The 23,357-nt window shown below is 38.7% G+C and overlaps 1 protein-coding gene across 3 annotated transcripts in view; it reads right to left on the minus strand.

Annotated features, from left to right (window-relative positions):
* Positions 1-23,357, minus strand: part of LOC108709452 (plasma membrane calcium-transporting ATPase 4) — a 118,266-nt gene that overhangs the window by 50,938 nt on the left and 43,971 nt on the right. For all 3 annotated transcript variants that reach the window (XM_041583843.1, XM_018249301.2, XM_018249303.2), the window contains exons 2-3: positions 8,988-9,453; positions 2,932-3,129 (exon numbers count right to left, since the gene is read on the minus strand). In XM_041583843.1, the coding sequence (XP_041439777.1) occupies positions 2,932-3,129; positions 8,988-9,183 (394 nt within the window). In that variant the 5' untranslated portion in view covers positions 9,184-9,453. The remainder of the gene's footprint in view (positions 1-2,931; positions 3,130-8,987; positions 9,454-23,357) is intronic.

Here is a 23,357-nt window from a genome sequence, read left to right on the forward strand (position 1 = left end):
GCCCAGGAATATCTAATTATGCCACTAAATACAACGATTTGCTTTTGAATAAAGATTGCAGTACATGATTATGCCGATACTATCAGTGTCAATAATCTTTAATAGCACTCTGAAACTTTGTTGCCCGTAGAGAGTTGCGGGTCCCCAACTGGTGACAAAGCACCATGTTCATGTGTCTTGGACCTGGATTTGTTGCCTGCAGGGAGCATGTCTTCCAGTATGCACAAAGCGCATTCTGTGCCATTGCCCTTAAGGAGAGGTACAAATAACAAAAACTTTTACATACAGATAAATACAATGCAAGAATGCAATAAATTCTATACCTGTACATACTTTTAGCAGATTTCTGCACTGAAATCCATTTTTCAAAAGAGCAAACTGATTTTTTTAATATTTCATTTTGAAATCTAACATGGGCTAGACATATTGCCAGTTTCCCATGTGCCTCCATTCATGTGACTTGTGCTCTGACAAACTTCAGTTACTCTACTGAAAGTTGTAGTGATATCACAACCCCCCCCCCCCCAGCAGCCCATCAGTAGAACAATGGGAAGGTAACCAGATAACACCTCCCTGGTAGATAGAAGAAAAGCATTTAATAGTAAAAATCCATGTCCCACTGCGACTTCTTAAGTTACAGGAGAAACAATGGCCTGTCAAAAAGCAGTTCCATAATGCAGCATTGGCTCTTTCTGAAAGCACATGACCAAGCAAAATGACCTGAAGTGGCTGCCTACACACTACGGTTGCCAGCTGACCCGTTTTACGAAGGGCTGTCCGGGTCAAAACTAGCTTCCTGGTTTTCTAAATTATGAAAAAACTGTCTCAACTCCGCATCAGAGCCCCGCCCCTGACATCATGACCCAGCACCCTACACGTCACCACCTCACCCCCATTACGCCACTGCTCTGCCCCCTACCCAGAGTTAAATGGGCCAAAAGGTGGCAACCCTACTACACACCAATATTAAAACAACAAAAAATACACGTGTTGGGTTAGAATTTAAATTTTACATGGTAGAGTGAATTATTTGCAGTGTAAACAGTGTAAATTAGAAATAAAAACTACACTATAAAAATCATGACAGAATCCCTTTTAACTTTTTAAACTGAAGGGTCACTGTAAATAAGAACATGATCAATTGTGTGGATTTTTTTTCCCTATAAACTAAAAAAGTACCAACGCTATAAATATAGGATATTGCAACTTTACTTTGTGCATAGGGCCTATTATTCCAGAACAGTTCTACACAAAATCAACCCAGGGATCTCACCTGCCTGCCTGAGATGTGGTGTGGCGGAGGGCACACTTTTGCACACTTTCTGGGCTTGCTCGGAAATTGTGCCTTTTTGGGAAATGGTACAGACCCGTATCACAGGGATGCTGGGGTTTGAAATACAGTTAGATCCCAAATGGTACTTACTAGGCATGGACCCCCCGACTCCTCTAACGAAGCCAGCCCACACTATGGTACACAAGTTACTTTTCTTAGCTCGTAAACTGATAGCCCAGCACTGGAAGGCCACAGATCCCCCTACCTATCAGATGTGGCTGAAGTCGGTTCAGGTCTTACAAAAAATGGAGGATCTGATTGCCAGGAGACGGGGGTCTACTAAGGCTAACACCGCTATTTGGCAGCTATGGATTCTGGAGCAGGTTTGAACAGCCTGGGGCATCGGTGGGAATTAGCTAATACAAGATTAGGGTACATATCATTTCTCCTACGCTACTAGTTAATGCAGAAAATTTTCAGTACCTAACGGCCTTATGATTGAATTATTAGGTACAGTGTGGTCCACGGCATTGCCATTTCTCTATGTCACTACTGTCAATAAAGATGTGTGTTTACAATGCTCAGATGATCAGTGTTTAAAGATAACTTTACTATCCTGGTACATTGTCTTGAGGTACATTGCATACGTCAGAAATGTATTTATATACTCAATCAAAACTCTGTGCTTGCAGACGGTTTGCGTCCAATCTGCGTATTGGATCTTGTCCCTTTTTTTTTATGTTTACTGAACGGTGATATTGTCTGTACAACTGTCTTTTTCTTTACTCAATAAATCTCACTTGAACCAAAAAAAAAAAAAAAGTACCAACGCAAAAAAGAACTGAAGAAAAAGAAGTGTAGAAATTAAAAAATAAACAGTTCTAGAGAGCACCACATGCTTCATAAATGTATTTTTCAGACTTTCATACCACAGCCATATACTTTTTTTTTTGCACACTTTCTTAATTTAAAAAAAAAAGAAATAAAACAAACAAATCATTGTTTAAACTACCTTCCTAGTAATCATGTGTGCTGTACTTTTTATTTTTATTTTTTTTGAAGGGTTGTTCACCAATTTGCTTTTAGTACAATGTAGACATTGCTATTTTGCTATTCTAAGCCATTCTGCTATATATTTAATGTTTTTGTTTATTTTGCAGTTATCTAGCCTTCTGCAGCTTTCTAGGTTGATATTTCTGCAGTTGTATTGTTGCTATGGTCTTATATGCAGGCAACAAGGCAGTGGTTTGAATGAGAGACCGGAATATAAATAGGAGAGGAGAATAGGAAGTTAAATAATAGAAATTAAAATTGCCAATAAAATTACAGCCTTACAGAGCAACAGTTTTCTGGCTGCCTGGGTCAGTGATCATCACCCCCCCACCCCCTTTAAAGCTGCAAGAAAAAGACAACAACATTTTCGGAAATTAAACAAATAATGGAGACCAAATGCAAAGTTGCAAGGAATAGGACATTTTCTAACATACTAAAAGCTAACTGACAGATGACTCTTTAAACTTGAGATGACTCCTTTAAGCTTGTCTCAGGCTTTTGGATTATTTTTCATGTTGAAAAAAATGCACTTAATATTTAGAAAAATAGAATCCAGGTATGCAGTGAAACAATAAAGAAAGTTATCACCTCCACTCTATACTTACATTCATTATCTCCTCCTGGTGGGTGGTAGAAAGAAAGACCCAGAGATATTATGGCTGCAATTTCCAGGATAATTAAGGTAACGTCCTGCAGTGCTTCCCACACCAGCTGCAAGAAAGTTTTGGCTTTTTTTGGAGGGATGAAGTTTTTACCAAATACTTGTCTCCTTCTCTCAAGGTCTGAGGGGTTCCCTGACAAACCTGTAAAGAAAAAGAAAAAACAACGTACAATATTGATTATCATCTGCCAGTACAATACAGCTGCATTGTAAATCCTTTTAGTAAACTATATTTCTATGTAGAACGTCTAACTTCCCTCCAGAAGACATAGGTATTGAATCTTTTATCTGGAAAAAAATCTAAAAAGCTCCAAATCATGAGAAGGCAATGGATTAAAAATCGATTTTAGGAAATTAGCTCTTTAAAACTACCTTCTTTTCTATGTAATAATGAATAAGGTACCATAAGTCTACCATACCATTTCATAAGCTATTATACTATATGGTTTAATGTGATGTTTAAATTTCTTAAAATTATTATAATTAGCTAGTTTATGACTAGTCAATAATAAAGAACAGTAAGAATATAAAAACAAATACTGTCTTTGGGTTGCTTTCGTCAGTTCAGTGACAAATAATCCATGCTAACATTTGCTGGATTTGCTGGAGATCGTCTAGAACATTTATTTATTTAATTTAGGTTTTACACAAAGACACCCTTTTTAATCCCCCAGTCCCTCTAAAATCACTGCCCAGTCACATGTTTCATCCCACCAGGTCACCCATTTTACCTGCAAACTCTGTGCATTTGCCAGCATCCAGCGGAGGTTACTACTTTTCCCTCTGATGTTTACATTATTTAATGGAGAATTACATTAAAAGTTACCATTAGTATGTTCCTCTTGTAACAGAGGGTTCTCCCCAACTGGTAAATTGTATGGCCCTCACTCCTCCCCCATGACCCCTTATAATACTCTGGCTCACCCACCCAATTCTTGCCTAGTTTAAACACTCCTCCAGCCTCTTTGCCATTCTTTCCCCTAGCATAGCCGAACCCCTTCCATTGAGGTGCAATCCATCATGACTATAAGATTGTACCCCAAGGAAAAATCAGCCCAGTGCTCTAGGAACCCAAACCCTTCCTTCCTAAAGACTTTAGCCACACATTTTTTTCCCTAAGCTCCTTATCACAAGATAATGCTGATTATTAATTATTGGCACATTACAGCTCAGAAACCAGTACGATTAGTATCAGAATTTCTAGCCATATTTATTTTGGGTTTAGTTAGTGAACAACCCCTTTAACATCATTTTAAATAGAAGTGGGGAAACTATACTTTTTAAGGAACAGTTTAGTGTAAAAATAGAAACTGGATAAATAGATAGGCTGTGCAAAATAAAAAATGTTTCTAATTAAGTTAGCTAGAACTAGTGTTCTGTTACTGTATGTTAGACATCCAGTCACTTCAGCCTTTATACATTACATTTTTGACTAACTATATTAGAAACGTTTTTTTTTTGCACAGCTTATCCATTTACCCAGTTTTATTTTTATACTGAACAATTCCTTTAATAAGTACAAGGAGACATTATTCTAAGTCTTTTCTAGAACAATAGATAGCAGCATGAAATGGCTGCCACACATTCTAGTCACGTATGTCAACTTGATAACGCTCCAGATATTAATGGTAAACTGGGGAAATATTGTGTTCTATGCATGAACCCTCCAGAAAGGTATTTAAAGGGATAATGTCATGATTTTTATGATGTAGTTTTTATTTCTTATGGCAGGGACACACGGGCAGATTGGGGGAGATTAGTCGCCCGGCTATAAATCTCCTCTTCTTTGGGGTGACTTCTAATAGCCCCAAACTGCCACCCCGACTCTACAAACTGTGCGAAAATCGTACCAATCCTCAGATCTTTGCATCTATGGCCAGCTTTAGGCTCAGTAGGGATAAAAACGTAGTGCCTGTACAGATGCATGGCTTGCATATTTTTAAATCCCAAATGCAAAAATTCACAACAACATTGTATCTCATCTGCAACTTACAGAATCGGACTGGGCCAGTGGGACACCAGGAAAAAACCTGGTGGGCCCTGCAGACCCAAACCCGATCCGCACCCAACTTCCCACCTCTCTCTGTTACCTCCCCCCATCCACAGCTGCAATGATGAGGGGAGGTAAGAGAGTGAGTTGGGAAGTCAGGTGCGGAGCGGGTCTGCGTCCACAGGGCTGGCCATTTAGCTTAGCTGCCCACACTTCCAGTTTGTTCAGATCCCCCTTCAGTTGACATATCTTGGATGAAATTAAATGGCCTGCACAGTTTAGTGACCAAATAAAATAAAAAGTTAACCAAATTTGGGTTGCCATCTGTCTGGATTTCACCCAGACAGCCTGGTATTTTGAAGGGCTGTACAGATGAAACTTTCCTCTCCGGATTTCCAAATTAGGAATTCCAGACAGGACACTGAAAATAATGACATGGCGATCAACCAATCACTGATCGCCACATCAACAGTCCCGCCCTGACGTCACCGGTCCTGCCCACACCACACACAACTGGTGTGTTTGCTTCAAAAACACTACTATAGTTCATATAAACAAGCTGCTGAATAGCAATGGTGGAAATTGAAAAAAGGCTATATGGTACAGGTTAAATAGTGGATAATAGATAACATTGTGTTCTACAGAGCTTATCTGCTGTGTAACCTGAGCCTTTTCCCCATGGCTACACAGCAGTTTATTTATATGAACTATAGTAGAGTTTCTGAAGCAAACAGATCAGTTTTCCCAGTGCAAGGCAAAACTGCATTATATATTTATTTCTTTAAATCAATTTCATTTTTTGATGTTACTGGTCCTTTAATGAATCAGTCCCTTACTTTTAAACGTTCCCTACTGGTAAACACTTATTTTTAGGTAATACTTATCTCACATTTTGATAAATCAGACTCGTCTTTTAATGTTCAAAATCTGCACTTCCTAGTTCTTAAATTCTTAATATTCTAAATAAAAAAGACCTACAACTAAATAATGAGAACCCAGTTAAACAAAGGAATCAAAAACATAATTGCTTGCTTATTTATGGAAGGGAATTATTCAAGGTTACATATTTGTGTGTGACAAAAGTATGTGAAACTCTGGCACTCAGTTCACCTGAATGGGAAATTTGGGTCAGGTCTTTCAATCAATGGGATATCAAATGCGAGTGAGATAGGCCCTGATTTTTTTAAAGAACGGAAATCTGAGTCTTCATTATCCAAGTGTGTAAGTAGAAACCAAAACCTGAAAGTGTATCAAAGTAATTAAAATATAATGTACGGTCTGTCCTGCTCTGGTAAAAGCTGTGTGTTTGCTTCAGAAAGACAACTATAGTTTATATAAATAAGCTGCTGTGTAGCCATGGGGGCAACAATTCAAGATAGAAAAAAGGAGAAAAGGCACAGGTTACATAGCAGATAACACATAAAACACCATTGTGTTGGGCAGGGCTTATCTATTATCTGCTATAGAACCTGTGACTTTTCTCCTTTTATCTCAGCAGCTCGAATGCCTGCCCCCATGGCTATACAGCAGCTTATTCATACAGGTATGGGATCCGTTATCCGAAACACCATAATCCAGAAAACTCTGAATTACGTAAAGGCCATCTCCATCCAAATAATCCAATTTTAAATGATTTCCATTTTCTCTGTAATAATAAAACAGTACTTTATACTTGTATTGAACTTGATCCAAATTAAGATATAATTAATCCTTAAAAGAAGAACCAGCCTATTGGGTTTATTAATGTTTACATGATTTTCTAGTAGACATTAAGGCATGAAGATCCAAAATCATGGAAAGATCCATTATCCGGAAAGCTCCAGATCCCGAGCATTCTGGATAGCAGGTCCCATACCTGTATAAACTATAGTAGTCTTTCTGAAGCAAAGCACAGCTTTTACCAGTGTATGCTAACTATACGTTTATTACTTTAAAATGCTTTCTTTTTTGGTGTTACTATTCCTAATGTAAACTGGGGGGCCGATTCACTAACTTTGAGTGAAGGATTCGAAGGTAAAAAACTTCGGATTTCGAAGGTTTTTTTTGGACTACTTCGACCATCGACTACGACTTCGAATCTAAGGATTCGAACTAAAAATTGTCGAATATTCGACCATTCGATAGTCGAAGTACTGTCTCTTTAAAAAAAACTTCGACCCCCTAGTTCGCCATCTAAAAGCTACCGAAGTCAATGTTAGCCTATGGGGAAGGTCCCCATAGGCTTGGCTAACTTTTTTTGATCGAAGGATATTCCTTCGATCGTTGGATTTAAATCCTTCGAATCGAAGGATTTTATCGTTCGATCGAAGGAATAATCCTTCGAATATCGAAGTCGAAGGATTTCAATTCCCAGTCGAATATCGAGGGTTAATTAACCCTCGATATTCGACCCTTAGTGAATCAGCCCCTACATGTCGATTGAAAGAAGTTATGTACACAACATAAAAGGCATTTTATCACTACCCAAGGTAAAAAATATAAACAACATCCTTTGGTAATCCTAAACCAAAATCAAAGCTAAAGTACATAAACCAAAAACAATTTTTAAAACTAAAACAACATATATTTTAATTGAACCTGGTATATAGTTGTATAATAGCTGTTAAATAAAATGCAAAATTAAGTATTGTTCTTAGAAGAAGAATTGCTTCTGCCGTATTGTCCTTCATAGAAGCCCTTAAATCTGATTTGATCATTTTCAGTGCTTGTATTTAAAATTATTAGGAGTTGGAGGACTCTGGACTCCAGATACCCAAAATTTCTTCTGGCTCAGACTCAACGACACCGAGACTCCAACTTCATAGCTCTGAGAAATTCTACCCTAATCAAACCATGACTAACATTCAGTCAGGCCCACCAGCCACTGCCTTGGGGAGGGAGGAAGACCAACAGTTTATGAACTACTGCTATACTACTATTACAACTTGTATGAAAAATAAAAACAACACAGAAGCTGACTCCAAGAGATGCTGGTGACTATATAAAAATTTAAGATGCAGACTCCATAAACAACATTAAAAATAAACTGCAACTCCCCTCTTATGCTAGGGCCACACTGGGCCAAAATCAGCCTCTTGAAATCTGAAGGCCGATTTCAGCCGCTACCGCTGGCAGTAGCCTCCCTCTTCTGTTTGTGCCTGAAACCATTGTGTCGGCTCTGGTGCAAACAAGACTTAGCAGATTTCAGCAAAGAAACAACAAAACCAAACTAAATCCAAAGAGTGTATTTGTCCTGGAGCCGACAAAATGGTTGGACAACTGCCCGCAGTAGGGGCTGAAACCGGCCTGCGGATTTCAGCAGACTGATTTCGGCCCTGTGTAGCCCTATCCTTAATGAAGGGAATACCAGTCCCAATCACAACTCTGTAACAAAACTCTGTAACAACTCTGTAACAAAACTGAAGATGAACTACAACTCCCATCTTAGAGATATTAGCAAGCACAGCATTTGTAGGAGCCCATCAAATGCCAGAAAATTCAAGGAACCATTAAGGCCAATTGCTGGCTTAGAAGTATGAAGCCTGAAAGTCATCCATACACAGGTCATCCTATATGTCTACCAATGTCAAACTATTGAAGAAGAACTATTGAAGTTATTCACTGTATAATTTTGTGTGATAGGTTATAAACACTCTACATGCCAACAAACGTGTATCTGCAAATTCTGTCCGCAGACTGTCTAAAACTCATCTGCATTGCAGTGTGCAAAGTGCAATTTCCAGTTACAGAATGTAGCATTTTTCCCAAAAATCCCAGCATCAATAAAAAAGCTGATCAGATCAGCTGCAACTGTGTCCAATGCATCGAACAAACACAATTGTGCATGCCCATTTTTGTATAGTACCTGTAAAGAATGCTGCCAATATGGCCGACATGTGTATAAATTTTACTACAACTACACTTATGGTCGTAAATAAGGCTTATGGTCAAATTTCTGATTTTACTTGTAAGCACAAACAAAATCACTCATCAGGGTGTACAATATCTCTGATGACTCCTGGAAAAGTTACCTTCTACTGGTGATGTCTTTAGCCTGCGACAGATGTTGTGTACCCCTCCAAAAGTATCCCTGATACTGCCGACAGCCTCTGCACAGCGTAGTTCCATAAGCTCCCGTAAATCCATAACACTGCAACCAAAATCTCCTTCATAGCCGCCCTCATTTACAGAGTTAGCAGGATGGTGGTCTGTAGAGTTATTAGCCATTTTTGGATAAAGCTCTGCACACTTCTTTTAACACTTTTCTGTTCTCTGACTCGGTTGCAGCTGACTGATGTCCTTTAGTTCCTTTATTTTACTTTGAATTCTGTGTTGTACCTTTCCAATCCAACTCAAAGATGTTGCCACTTGCTACTCCAATCTCCTTCCAGATTTCTCCTGCCAGCGTGTCGGGGCCCCAAGAGTAAACAAGGTACACATCTTACTAGGTACAACACTGGCAAAAGAGTGGGTAAAATCCTGGAAACACAGCAGGCACTACAAAAAGAAGTAAAAGATGAGTGTCATGTGAAAGTTTTATACACACATACACAAAAAAGAGCATAAATACAGGTTTGGCAGTTAACATTAGACTACAAGTCTATGGCCTATGGTCCAAACATGGAGTATTCTCTTGCAACCATTTACCAGTCAACAGAGACATGTACATGCAGTTAAACTTGTCTGTTACTAGCAGTCACAGGCAGATTTCACTAAAAACACCAAACTGTCTTTTTGGCCAGTTCTGCCGATCACTGCTATTGACAAGTAGATTTCATTAAATTAACGACAAATGGCACAAGTGCATTTTGCTCCCTTCTCTGCCCCATGTGTGACAGGCTAAAAGCATCAGTGCATTTTTGCTGTATTGCTGCATTACTGTGAATTGTCATTTGAATGGAACAGGCTTTGTTACCTGTATGTTCAGTAGTACACTGTAGTTGTACTGACAGCAAGTAAAATTACAAAGCATTTTATAAACAGTAAATTAAATCTACATAGTGTGTGCTAGGTTGTGCTTGGCTGTGCATGCTAGGTACATACAGCCTAAAATGAAAGATGTGCAAATCAAAGCACAAAAGTACAAGGTTAAATCATTTTTTGCTGACCATATGCATAATGTCTATGAGTATCATAGTATATGCCCTAAGTTAAAAAGATTCATTCAACAGAAAGTAGCTAGATATTACACGATGCTCCATTGAATACTAGAATAAGCAATACACCGGCAATCCCAGCAAGTTCAAGCAGGGCAACATTTCGGGGTAAACACCCCTTTGTCAAACCCTCCATTGAAGTCTGGCTGCTGTGATTGCTTACCATTGTGTAAACTTCAAAAAGTATCAGAACTGGCCCCTGCATTGTTCACACCTCAGATTTAAGATGTAAAAACCCTGCATTGCTCACACTTGTAATCCCCTTTATTGTTCACACCTCTAAAACCCTAAATTGTTCACAACTCATGTTTTCAGTACCCACAGTGTTCACTCAGACAGACTGTAGGAGCAGCATTGGTATTGTGCCACTGAACATAGTACAGTTTGTACTATTCATATTATTATGGTCATGATAAGTTTCCCTGTCTACTAAACTGCTCTGTCTGTGCCAGGCAGTGGTTTGAAAGAGAGACAGGAATATAAAACAGAGGAGTGCCTAATTAGATAGATAAGTAATACAAAGCAATAAAAATAAAATTGTAGCTTCACAGAATACGTTTTTTGGCTGCTGGGGTCAGTGACCCACATTTCAAAGCTGGAAAGAGTCAGAAGAGGAAGGCAAATAATTCAAGAATAGAACAGAAAGTGATCTGCCCTATTTGGCCACTTACGTGCAGGACCTACAACTGGATCATAACAGAGGCAAATGCAATTTTTTTTTGTATTTTTAACATACCATTTAGCCCAATTTTGTGATAAGCCTAAATTGTATAGACCTATGGTATAATAAATTGCATGCTCACTGTAGCATCTTGCTAGTGATGTTAGCGTAGGCAAACCTAATATATAATTAAATTCAACTTGCTGTCCTTTAATTTATCTTTTAAAAATCTTTATCTGTGATCTTTTTATCCCTTGTCACTACTGTTCTTCATATTTTTAGTTGCAGCTAGGGCCGCTTCTGCCATGTGGCAAGGTGAGAAGGAGCCCCCCTATGACCCACTCCAATGCTAATTTTTAAGCCCATGGTTGCAGCAAGCATTCCTGTCGAATTCCTAGTTTTTGCGTGGTATGCCATAGCTCAGTGCTCACCAACTTCTGTGGTAACAAGGTACTTTCTGACCTACATGGCATCTCTGTATGAGCTGTGAGAAATTGTCATATTCAGACACAGAGATTCCTTATGAAGACATTAGGGTTTGAATGTAACAGTATAATGCCTGTATGCCTCTTTAAAGTGTCTCAAGTCTGAATGTTCAGGGGGTTTTAATAAGGGAAGTCAAATTAACCCTTTAATTGTCATGTTCCATTTGCATTCAGTAGCCTTTTTTGTAAAAAATATTTTGTTTCACTTTACTTTTAAAGCTATGGAACATGGGACATTTTCTCATTCATGCTTAATCTCCTCCTTGAAAAAGTAGGGGACAATTAAGAGAACAGACACAAAATTTTTAGTTTTAATTTCCCTCATGTTTAGACTTACGGTATGTAGGTAATATGATGTTTTGGGGGTGCACCCAGCCCTAAAATTTCCATTTGTAATTTTCGTTATGCCTTGTGACAGTTGCTTAGAAAATCTGTATTCTGTATCTGTAATGAAATGTGATCATGTAGCATTTAAATGGTCAATAAGTCTAAAATGCTTTTTTAACACTAGCCCCTAAAACAAACAATTCTGTCTATGCCTTTTTAATGTTGGCAAATCCCAACTTATTACTCCTGTTAAGTAACAAAATGTCAGTGCAAAAGAGAAAACAGAGACAATGGGCGTAGGTGGCCAGAGAGTGAGAGGAAAAAAAAAAGATAGAAAGAGGGAGGGTGTGGGGGTGATTAATGGAGAGGCCTCAGACAGCACTGCAGATAAACCTGCTCAGAATATTAAACCCTGCACAGGCAAATTCTGCTCCTGACTTTCCCCATACCTTGTACAAGAAGGATAATGCTATAGGGGAGAAAATCAAGCACATTTTTCATAAATAGAAAATAATCAAATATAGAATAAATTAATATCAAACATATCAAGCAGTGTTATAGCTATTATAAACAACACGTATTTGATGGGAATAATTCTAGTGTTGAACTGCAGGTAATCATTTTAGATCTTTATGTTATGTTTTATTAATTAGCATCTGCTTTCCTCACAACCAACAACATGCTATACCTCCTTCCAAGCACCATCAGACCCAGGCATAGTGGTGTGTGACCATCCAAATGCCTTTGTACCCTCCAAATGCTGTGAGGGAACTGAAGCTCACTACCACTGAACTAAATCTATACCAACAAACTACATCAGTAATATTTATAAACCTTAACACTGTTATACTGATAGACTTCATAGCACCGTGGCCACCTCTGACATAGCTCAATAAAGGAGCCATAAGTAGCCTACACCCTTAAAGCCATACAGTGGCTACTAAGAGGCTCCACAGATTTTGATGCTGCTTATTAATAACCGCAAATAAGGAGACATTTCACAGCCACAAATCAACTTTTACACAAAAATAGAGCAAAACTGCCTCTGCTTCAGGAAGTGAACAGTAAAATTTAAAGGAAGGAAAGAAAAAAAATTGGGGAGGTTTTTTTTTGCCTTTTTATCTCCATTTTTTCCTCTCCATGGGTCACATAAAAACATCAACACTACTTTTCAGGTATAAAAACTAGTGGTGAACACTGTGGGATGTGAACTAGCAGATGTAACAATCACCATTGTGTCTCGCCTGGGCCATCATCCAAGCCGCCTCCTCAAAACAAACAAAATTCTTTACCGGTCTTTATGGATAAATTCTTGGAACAAACCTCAAACCCAAAGATGGGAAGACACAAATTATAAGAAATCCCAGCCCTCTGATAGGCCTGCCTCACCTTCGTCTAACACCAAATTACTGCAACAAACAGGATGCCGACAGGGGACTAGTTGGATCTTACGGCTTGATTGAACAGTAACACCAAAAAAATAAACGTGTTTATTTAAAAAATAAATGTGCAAGTAAACTATAATGTACTGTTGCCCCGCATTGGTAAAAGTTATGTGTTTGCTTTAGAAAGTCTACTAAAGTTTATATGATTAGGCTGTGTAGCCATGGGAGCAGCCATTTATGCTGAAAAAGGAGAAAAGGCACAGGTTAAAAGCTCTGAAATGGTATTCCGCCGAGTGTATCTGTTATCTGCGGAGTAACCTGGACCTTGAATGGCTGCCCCCATAGCTACACAACAGCTTGTTTATAAATAACTATAGTTGTGTTTCTAAAGCAAAAACACCAGTTTGACCAGCAGTGCAAGGAAACAGTACATTTTAATTATTTTAATACAATTTAATTTTTTGGTGTTACTGTACCTTTAAAGAAATCTTAGATGTGATAGATCTGTGAATAATACTAAAGCCAAAAAAACTAGATTTTACAATTCACTCTTGTACACAATTCATTCTTAGAACAAGAACTTTTCAACTGTAACAAGGCCTATTCCAGAGAATACAGTTCACCCAATACTAACATCATGCCCTGATTCAGCTCACACTGGGACTGACCCAACCACATAGAACAAATCTAAAAGAATCAGTTGAGTTTAAAATGTTTCTAGAACAGGTTTGGATGAATGGATGATTACCAACACCACTGGGATTACAATACCACCGCTTTGGCAAACCTCGAATAGCATTGATGAGGGGGCACACAGGGACAATTTTAACATTGTGCCGGCCTGAGGCTTCTGAAATGCTGCACCCCTTTTCAAGCCCTTACCTTTCCTGTGCCAGAGGGAGTGTGGGGGTGCATCACTGGTTTAAAAAATGGGAATTTTTGGGCTCTTTAAGTTTCCAGGAGCTGCTTTTTGCTACCCCTGGTGACTCATTTGCTGTCTAAGGTGGAGTTGGAACATTGCCACTGGAAGCACATATTCACTTGCACTGTTACTAGGAAAAAAGCATACCTTACTAAATACAAACCGCACTCAACAGCTGTACAGAAGTCGCACCTTAACCACTTACAACAGAAATCCCTGCAATCACTCTAGCAATACATAGATGCAAAACAATTATTTGGCCTTTCCTGAAGGTGAAAGCTAAAATGTGAGTCGGTTACACAAAACAGAAATCCCATAGATAAGGTAAAAGGCATGGGGAACTCCTAGCTAACCTATCAAAACTGCCTAAACCAAATACCAATATAACACAAATAAAACATCCAAAAACAGGCCACCTGTTAACCACTGCAGAAACAATAGCCACTGGCTGGCAAAGATCCACCAATTTTAGATGCACTTTTAAACATTGATTTTAAACTTTTAACATCTATAATAGAAACATGGTTAGAAACACACCAACTAGCACTTACGCATACCCGACAACACCAAAGGCATTTGAACAGCAATTATTATTACATCTCTGTCAATGTCTGCTATAATCTTAAGTTTAGATGCTGCAACAGCCTTTGAAAGCATTACTTGGCCAAATCTTACCTTTCTTTCACAGGAATACCAATTTGGCACCTATTTCACAAACTTTATCAAATATATAAACCACCTCACACAATATTATTGTTTCCATAAATGGACTTGCCCAAACCCACAATCTTTTAACAAAAGGGTACTCGTCAAGGCTGCCCACTCCTATTTAACCTAGCACTGGACCCATTGCTGGAATTCCGAAATCATCCACTCACTTTAAGGAATCAAAGCTGAGCCTTTGCTGGCAATCTTTTGGTCTTCATAGATAAACTGTAGACCCCCCCCCCATTCTGAAACTTTTCTCAGAATTTATGAAAATATCAGGTAACTCCATTAACTGGACCAAATCCATGGCCATGACCTTACACAGAATACATTCTGAAATGGGGCACTTTCAAAGGGGAAATCACCTCCCAAAAAACACACATACATTATACAGACTTAAAGGAAAACTATACCCCCAAAATGAATACTTAAGCAACATATAGTTTATATCAAATTGAATGACATATTAAAGAATCTTACCAAACAGGTATATTTACATAAATATTGCCCTTTTACATCTCTTGCCTTGAACCACCATTTCGTGACTCTATCTGTGCTGCCTCAGAGATCACCTGACCAGAAATACTACAACACTAACTGTAACAGGAAGAAGTGAGGAAGCAAAAGGCAGAACTCTGTCTGTTAATTGGCTCATGTGACCTTACATGTGGTTTGTATGTGTACACAGTGAATCTTACGATCTCAGGGGGCGGCCCTTATTTTTTAAAATGGCAATTTTCTATTTATGATTACCCAATGGCACATACTACTAAAAAAGTATATTATTATGATAATGGTTCATTTACATGAAGCAGGGTTTTACACATGAGCTGTTTTACTCAGTATCTTTTAAAAGAGACCTACATTGTTTGGGGGGTATAGTTTTCCTTTAATATACCCCCCCCCCCAATTCTCTCTAAGATTCACACAGAACTTAGAAATTATAAACAGCTTTGATTATTTTACCTGGAAACCACTGTAATAATTAGAATGACCCTTTTTCCAAAACTGCTATATCTTCTTCAAGCTAAACCCTTACGTCTAAAACCTAAAGATGAGAAATGGCTTAGAGCAAAATTCCTTTTCTACATTTGGAACAGAGAAGATAGGCCTACAGAATCTATGTCAACCTAAGACAAATGGAGGTTTCCATCTCCCAGATGTGAAACTATATAACCTAGCAGCGCAATCAGATATATAGACTGGCTAAACAAAGGTGAAACCTTGACCAACTTAATGCTAGACAAACGACTAATACCACACATATATCTTGTTACCTTACTTTACATGCCACCCCACAACTTGGCAGATGAAACACTGCATAATCCCTTCACACAGCATGGAAAACATGGAGACAATCCAGAACCGATATGGGCCTCAAAACCACACATTCAATTTAGCTCCCATTTGTGGGCAACCCAGAATTTATGCACAGTGCAGCTAACAGAATTTTCCAATGGTAGGAGTGAAATAGTATCACTCATGTAGGCCAACTCCTCTCCAAAGTTAGAAAAAACATTGAATGTAAAAGAGGCGATCACTGTATTCCCAACAACAAATACAAACACATTCTCGTATTACAAGGCTAAGAGCTATGTGTTTAAAATTAAGCATGCCGTAGTGGATCTCAACTGGGACAAAAAATAAACGAACGGTTACACCAAAAAATGCAATCATTTCCAAGTAATTAAAATATAATGTATTGTTGCTCTACATTGCTAAAAGTTATGTAGCCATGGGAGCAGCCATTCAAGCTAAAAAAGGAGAAAAGGCACAGGACACTTAATCAGATAAAAGATAAGCTGTAGTAAAACACTATGGTATTCTGCAGAGTGCATCTGTTATCTGCTATATAACCTGTGCTTCAAATGGCTGCCCCCATGACTACACAGTAGCTTATTATATAAACTATAGTGTAGTGTTTTTGAAGCAAACACCCCAGTTGTACCAGTGCAAGGAAACTGTACATTATATTCAAAACATACATTTTTTTGTGTTACTGTTCCTTTAATGTGGTCATAGACATTAAGATTTTTGTCTCCCTAACAACTGATTTTAGTGCGATTCGTCAAATGATCTTAATGTTAGCGGGCATCTAACAATTTTTCATCTGGCATCGGCCAGAAAATCAATTATTCAGGTTAGAAGATTTTCATCAGTCAAATCTATCTAAGCTTGATCGTATGAAATAGATCTTTAAATCATTAAATCTTAAATGATCTTTTAAAAATCTTAACATCTATGGCCACCATAAATTACTTTTTTATTGGGCATATCACAATGGCGAACTAATCTTTCAACCTTAAAGGAACAGTAACACAGAAAAATACTGTTGCCCTGCCCTGGTACAACTGGTGTGTTTGCTTCAGAAAATCTACTATAGTTTATATAAACAAGCTGCTTTGAAGCCAATGGGGTAGCCATTCAAAGCTGAAAAAGAAGACAGGCACAGGATACACAGCATATAACAGATAATCAAGGTAGCATTCAATGGTATTCTTAGATGATTAGAATTTAGATGTTATCTACTGTGTTTGCGCTTCAGAAAGGACCTATAGGATATATATATATATATATATATATATATATATATATATATATATATATATATATATATATATATATATATATATATATATATATATATATATAGTGAATAAAGTACCCCCTCTTGTAAAATATAAGGATATTATAAGTTACCGAGGAGTTTCATGGCCATATAAAAACACGAGGCCGAAGGCCGAGTGTTTTTATACAGGTCATGGAACTCCGAGGTAACTTATAATATCCTCATATTTTACAACTGGGGGTACTTTATTAATTATAATACACAAATTTTAGTGAGTCATGTGACAGAAATTACATCACTACTCACCGTTTATAACTGATGACATCACTACTCACCGTTTATAAGGATATAATTTACAAGATATTCACGGCTTTTGTGTATTATATATATATATATATATATATATATATATATATATATTTATTTATTTTTATTTTTTACCCGTACAGCGCACCAGTACATTAAATTGTCATTACTTTAAAACAATTAATTTTTTTTGGGTGTTACTGTCCCTTTAAAAATATTGATATTTTATAAGCAGCACAATATACAATATCCTCTCTATATGCTGCTACTGAAATGACATAGAGGCTATATGTCCCCATGCTGTATTTATATATCCAAATGTTACTTCAGCTTGCCCAAAATGTGCAATACACTAGCAGATTTGTTTCATTGCCTGTGGGATAGTCCATACATAAAAGCCTTTTTTGTATACAAGAGAGTGGGCCACAACTATCCTAATGAATTATGGGCTATTGCCTCCTGAGTTGGCAATATTTAACTCATACACTCTATGCCAGTTATCCCCAACCAGTAGCTTGTGAGCAACATGTTGTTCTCCAACCCCTTGGATGTTGCTCTCAGTGTCCTCAAAGCAGGTGCTTATTTTTGAATTCCAGGCTTGGAAGCAATTTTTAATTGCATAAAAACTAAGTATAGTGCCAAGTAGAGCCTCCTGTAGGCTGCCTGTCCGCACAGGGGCTACCAAATAGCCAATCACACCCCAAGGGACATTTGCATGCTGGGATCTGTTATCCGGAAACCCGTTATACCAAAAGATCTGAATTACAGGAAGGCAGTCTCCCATTGACTCCATTTTATCAGAAGAATCCAAATTTTAAAAAAGTATTTCCTTTTTCTCAGTAACAATAATAAAACAGTACCTTGATCCGAACTAACATATACTGTAATTAACCCTTTTAGTGCCACAGAACGTAGAATCTACGTTCTGTGGATCAAAGGACCAAAGTGCCACAGATCGTAGATTCTACGTTCTGCAGCACTTCCGGGTTTGCGAGCGGAGGAGCGGCTGTTAGAGCCGCTCGCTCCGCTCCTTCACGATCCCCTGCCCCTAGACAACGAGCAGAGCAGGGGATCGTGTGGCCCCTGGGGCGCGATCGCCCAGGGGCCCCAAAGCAGCAGCAGGGACGCGTTTCCTATGCGTCCTGCTGCTGCCTGCGCTGCACTTCCGCCCAGCTCCGCCCCCACATGGCTGATGACCGTTGGAGCTGCAGATCTGCTGCGTGGAGCCCTCTCTCATCGATCTGAGGCATCTACCCCAGGTAAGTGTAACATTTACACACACAAAAACACACAAACACACCAACACACACTTATTACAGTAATATACACTTACATTCACACTTACACACACTCACACATAGATTTTTGGGGATTGGGGGGGTCACACACACTCACAGCACCCATGTACACTTGCACACGCGCAAATAACATGCAATTTACCCGTTGTGCACACGCATATGTACATATATGGCTTTGTGGCTTTTTTTTTTTTTTTTCTTATCGCATCGTCTCTTTTTGGGCTAAAAAAAAATGTTTTATTGCCGTTCCGAATAGCGTATTCGCTAACCGTACTGTGCAATAGCATTTGTATGTTATTTTGGTGGTTATATTGCAATTTTGGGTATTTTGGTGCATTTTTAGCCATTTTATTGAATTTTTAGCCATTTTATTGCATTTTCAGCTCTGCATTTGTGTTGTTCACTTGTTTCTGTCCGTATAATCGATTTGGCCCAGCTAAAATATTCAAACGGTAATTCTGGTGGCCGATTACACTAGTGTGAAAAAAAAAAGCATTGATTTTTGTGGTTTTATTAGTTTTTGGTGATTTATTTGCATTTCACACTGTTCTGTGTTATTTTGTTTTGCCTATGTAAATTTTATCTACTATATATCCATTTGTGGGTCTCTGTGCGCCACATAGTTTGGTATATCTATGCATATTGGGCATCAAAGTGTTCAGTAGACCCCTGTCGTTCATATTTAGGATGTTTTATGCTGATACGTTACGAAATGTGGGGCACATAATGGGGTAAAATTCAAGCTTTGTGACGATTTTCAGAAATTTGATAAAAAACGTTATGTTCAGCATTGCTTTGCAGTTTGGCAGTTTGCAGTAGAAACACTTATTTACCCATTTTGGATTCGTCAGAATGTGTACTTTCTGAAAATATATGGTTTTCTGGGGTCTCTGTACTGTTAGGGGGGTCTAATGTCGCATATTACACACACCAGGTGCTTATATTGCAGCAGCCAGCGCGTCAGCTGTGAAAATGTCTATACATATTGTCATTTGGGGGTCTCTGTGCGCCACATACTTTGGTATATCTATGCATATTGGGCATCAAAGTGTTCAGTAGACCCCTGGCGCTCATATTTAGGATGTTTTATGCTGATAAGCTACGAAATGTGGGGCATATAATGGGGTAAAATTCAAGCTTTGTGACGATTTTCAGAAATTTGATAAAAACCGTTATGTTCAGCATTGCTTTGCAGTTTGGCAGTTTGCAGTAGAAACACTTATTTACCCATATTGGATTCGTCAAAATGTGTACTTTCTGAAAATATATGGTTTTCTGGGGTCTCTGTGCTGTTAGGTGGTCTAATGTCGCATAATACACACACCGGGTGGTTATATTGCAGCAGCCAGCGCGTCAGCCGTGAAAATGTCACATATTGTCATTTGGGGGTCTCTGTGCGCCACATAGTTTGGTATATCTATGCATATTGGGCATCAAAGTGTTCAGTAGACCCCATGCGCTCATATTTAGGATGTTTTATGCTGATAAGTTACGAAATGTGGGGCATATAATGGGGTAAAATTCAAGCTTTGTGACGATGTTCAGAAATTTGATAAAAACCGTTACGTTCAGCATTGCTTTGCAGTTTGACAGTTTGCAGTAGGAACACATATTTACCCATATTGGATTCGTCAAAATGTGTACTTTCTGAAAATATATGGTTTTCTGAGGTCTCTGTACTGTTAGGGGGGTCTGTCGCATATTACACACACCAGGTGCTTGTATTGCAGCAGCCAGCGCGCATCAGCCGTGAAAATGTATACACTATTGTCATTTGGGGGTCTCTGTGCGCCACATAGTTTGGTATATCTATGCATATTGGGCATCAAAGTGTTTAGTAGACCCCTGGCGTTCATATTCAGGATGTTTTATGCTGATAAGTTACGAAATGTGGGGCATATAATGGGGTAAAATTCAAGCTTTGTGACGATTTTCAGAAATTTGATAAAAACCGTTACGTTCAGCATTGCTTTGCAGTTTGACAGTTTGCAGTAGGAACACATATTTACCCATATTGGATTCGTCAGAATGTGTACTTTCCGAAAATATATGGTTTTCTGGGGTCTCTGTACTGTTAGGTGGTCTAATGTCGCATAATACACACACACCGGGTGGTTATATTGCTGCAGCCAGCGTGTCAGACGTGAAAATGTCTATACATATTGTCATTTGGGGGTCTCTGTGCGCCACATAGTTTGGTATATCTATGCATTTTGGGCATCAAAGTGTTCAGTAGACCCCTGGCGCTCATATTTAGGATGTTTTATGCTGATAAGTTACGAAATGTGGGGCATATAATGGGATAAAATTCAAGCTTTGTGACGATTTTCAGAAATTTGATAAAAACTGTTACGTTCAGCATTGCTTTGCAGTTTGACAGTTTGCAGTAGGAACACATATTTACCCATATTCGATTCGTCAGAATGTATACTTTCTGAAAATATATGGTTTTCTGGGGTCTCTGTACTGTTAGGGGGGTCTAATGTCGCATATTACACACACCGGGTGCTTATATTGCAGCAGCCAGCGTGCGTCAGCCGTGAAAATGTATATACACTATTGTCATTTGGGGGTCTCTGTGCGCCACATAGTTTGGTATATCTATGCATATTGGGCATCAAAGTGTTTAGTAGACCCCTGGCGTTCATATTCAGGATGATTTATGCTGATAAGTTACGAAATGTGGGGCATATAATGGGGTAAAATTCAAGCTTTGTGACGATTTTCAGAAATTTGATAAAAACCGTTACGTTCAGCATTGCTTTGCAGTTTGACAGTTTGCAGTAGGAACACATATTTACCCATATTGGATTCGTCAGAATGTGTACTTTCCGAAAATATATGGTTTTCTGGGGTCTCTGTACTGTTAGGGGGGTCTAATGTCGCATATTACACACACCGGGTGCTTATATTGCAGCAGCCAGCGCGCGTCAGCCGTGAAAATGTATACACTATTGTCATTTGGGGGTCTCTGTGCGCCACATAGTTTGGTATATCTATGCATATTGGGCATCAAAGTGTTTAGTAGACCCCTGGCGTTCATATTCAGGATGTTTTAGGCTGATAAGTTACGAAATGTGGGGCATATAATGGGGTAAAATTCAAGCTTTGTGACGATTTTCAGAAATTTGATAAAAACCGTTATGTTCAGCATTGCTTTGCAGTTTGGCAGTTTGCAGTAGAAACGCTTATTTACCCATATTGGATTCGTCAGAATGTGTACTTTCTGAAAATATATGGTTTTCTGGGGTCTCTGTACTGTTAGGTGGTCTAATGTCGCATAATACACACACCGGGTGGTTATATTGCAGCAGCCAGCGCGTCAGCCGTGAAAATGTCTATACATATTGTCATTTGGGGGTCTCTGTGCCCCACATAGTTTGGTATATCTATGCACATTGGGCATCAAACTGTTTAGTAGACCCCTATGTTTATATTTAGGATGCTTTATGCTGGTAATGATACATGGACAATACGATGCTGGAAAGTTGAAGCTTTGAGGCAATTTTCAGAATATTTTACCAAAACCGCCAAATTTGGCAAAGCCTTGCGACTCAGTAGTTTGGGGCAGAAAGGCATGGGTACCCATTTTAGATTCTGTATAATGTGTACTTTCCAAAAATATATGGGTTTGGGGGGTAAACATATATTTCTGTGTTTTTACCCCACAAAAATGCAGTCAATGTGTTGATTTTCATTAGCTGAAGTTACCCACAGGACTATTTGTATGCGCTAACTTCATTTTGGGGCCTCTAACTGCCATATACTTTGGTAAACCTATGCACAGTGGGCACCAAACTGTTTGGAGGACCCCTGGCAATCATATTTAGGGTGTTTTTTTTTGGTGCGTAACGATACATGGGTGATATGGTGCTGAGAAGTTGAAGCTTTGAGGCAATTTTCAGATATTTCACCAAAACCGACAATTGTGGGAAAGCCTTGCGACTCAGTAGTTTGGAGCAGAAAGGCATGGGTACCCATTTTAGATCCGGTAGAATGTGTACTTTCCAAAAATATATGGGTTTTGGGGGGTAAACATATATTTCTGTGTTTTTACCCCACAAAAATGCAGTCAATGTGTTGATTTTTCATTAGCTGAAGTTACCCACAGGACTATTTGTATGCGCTAACTTCATTTTGGGGCCTCTAACTGCCATATACTTTGGTAAACCTATGCACAGTGGGCACCAAACTGTTTGGAGGACCCCTGGCAATCATATTTAGGGTGTTTTTTTTGGTGCGTAACGATACATGGGTGATATGGTGCTGAGAAGTTGAAGCTTTGAGGCAATTTTCAGATATTTCACCAAAACCGACAATTGTGGGAAAGCCTTGCGACTCAGTAGTTTGGAGCAGAAAGGCATGGGTACCCATTTTAGATCCGGTAGAATGTGTACTTTCCAAAAATATATGGGTTTTGGGGGGTAAACATATATTTCTGTGTTTTTACCCCACAAAAATGCAGTCAATGTGTTGATTTTTCATTAGCTGAAGTTACCCACTGGACTTTTTGTATGCACTAACTTCATTTTGGGGCCTCTAACTGCCATATACTTTGGTAAACCTATGCACAGTGGGCACCAA

This window comes from Xenopus laevis, chromosome 2S (genome assembly GCF_017654675.1).
Source record: "Xenopus laevis strain J_2021 chromosome 2S, Xenopus_laevis_v10.1, whole genome shotgun sequence".
NCBI classification, from domain to species: domain Eukaryota; kingdom Metazoa; phylum Chordata; class Amphibia; order Anura; family Pipidae; genus Xenopus; species Xenopus laevis.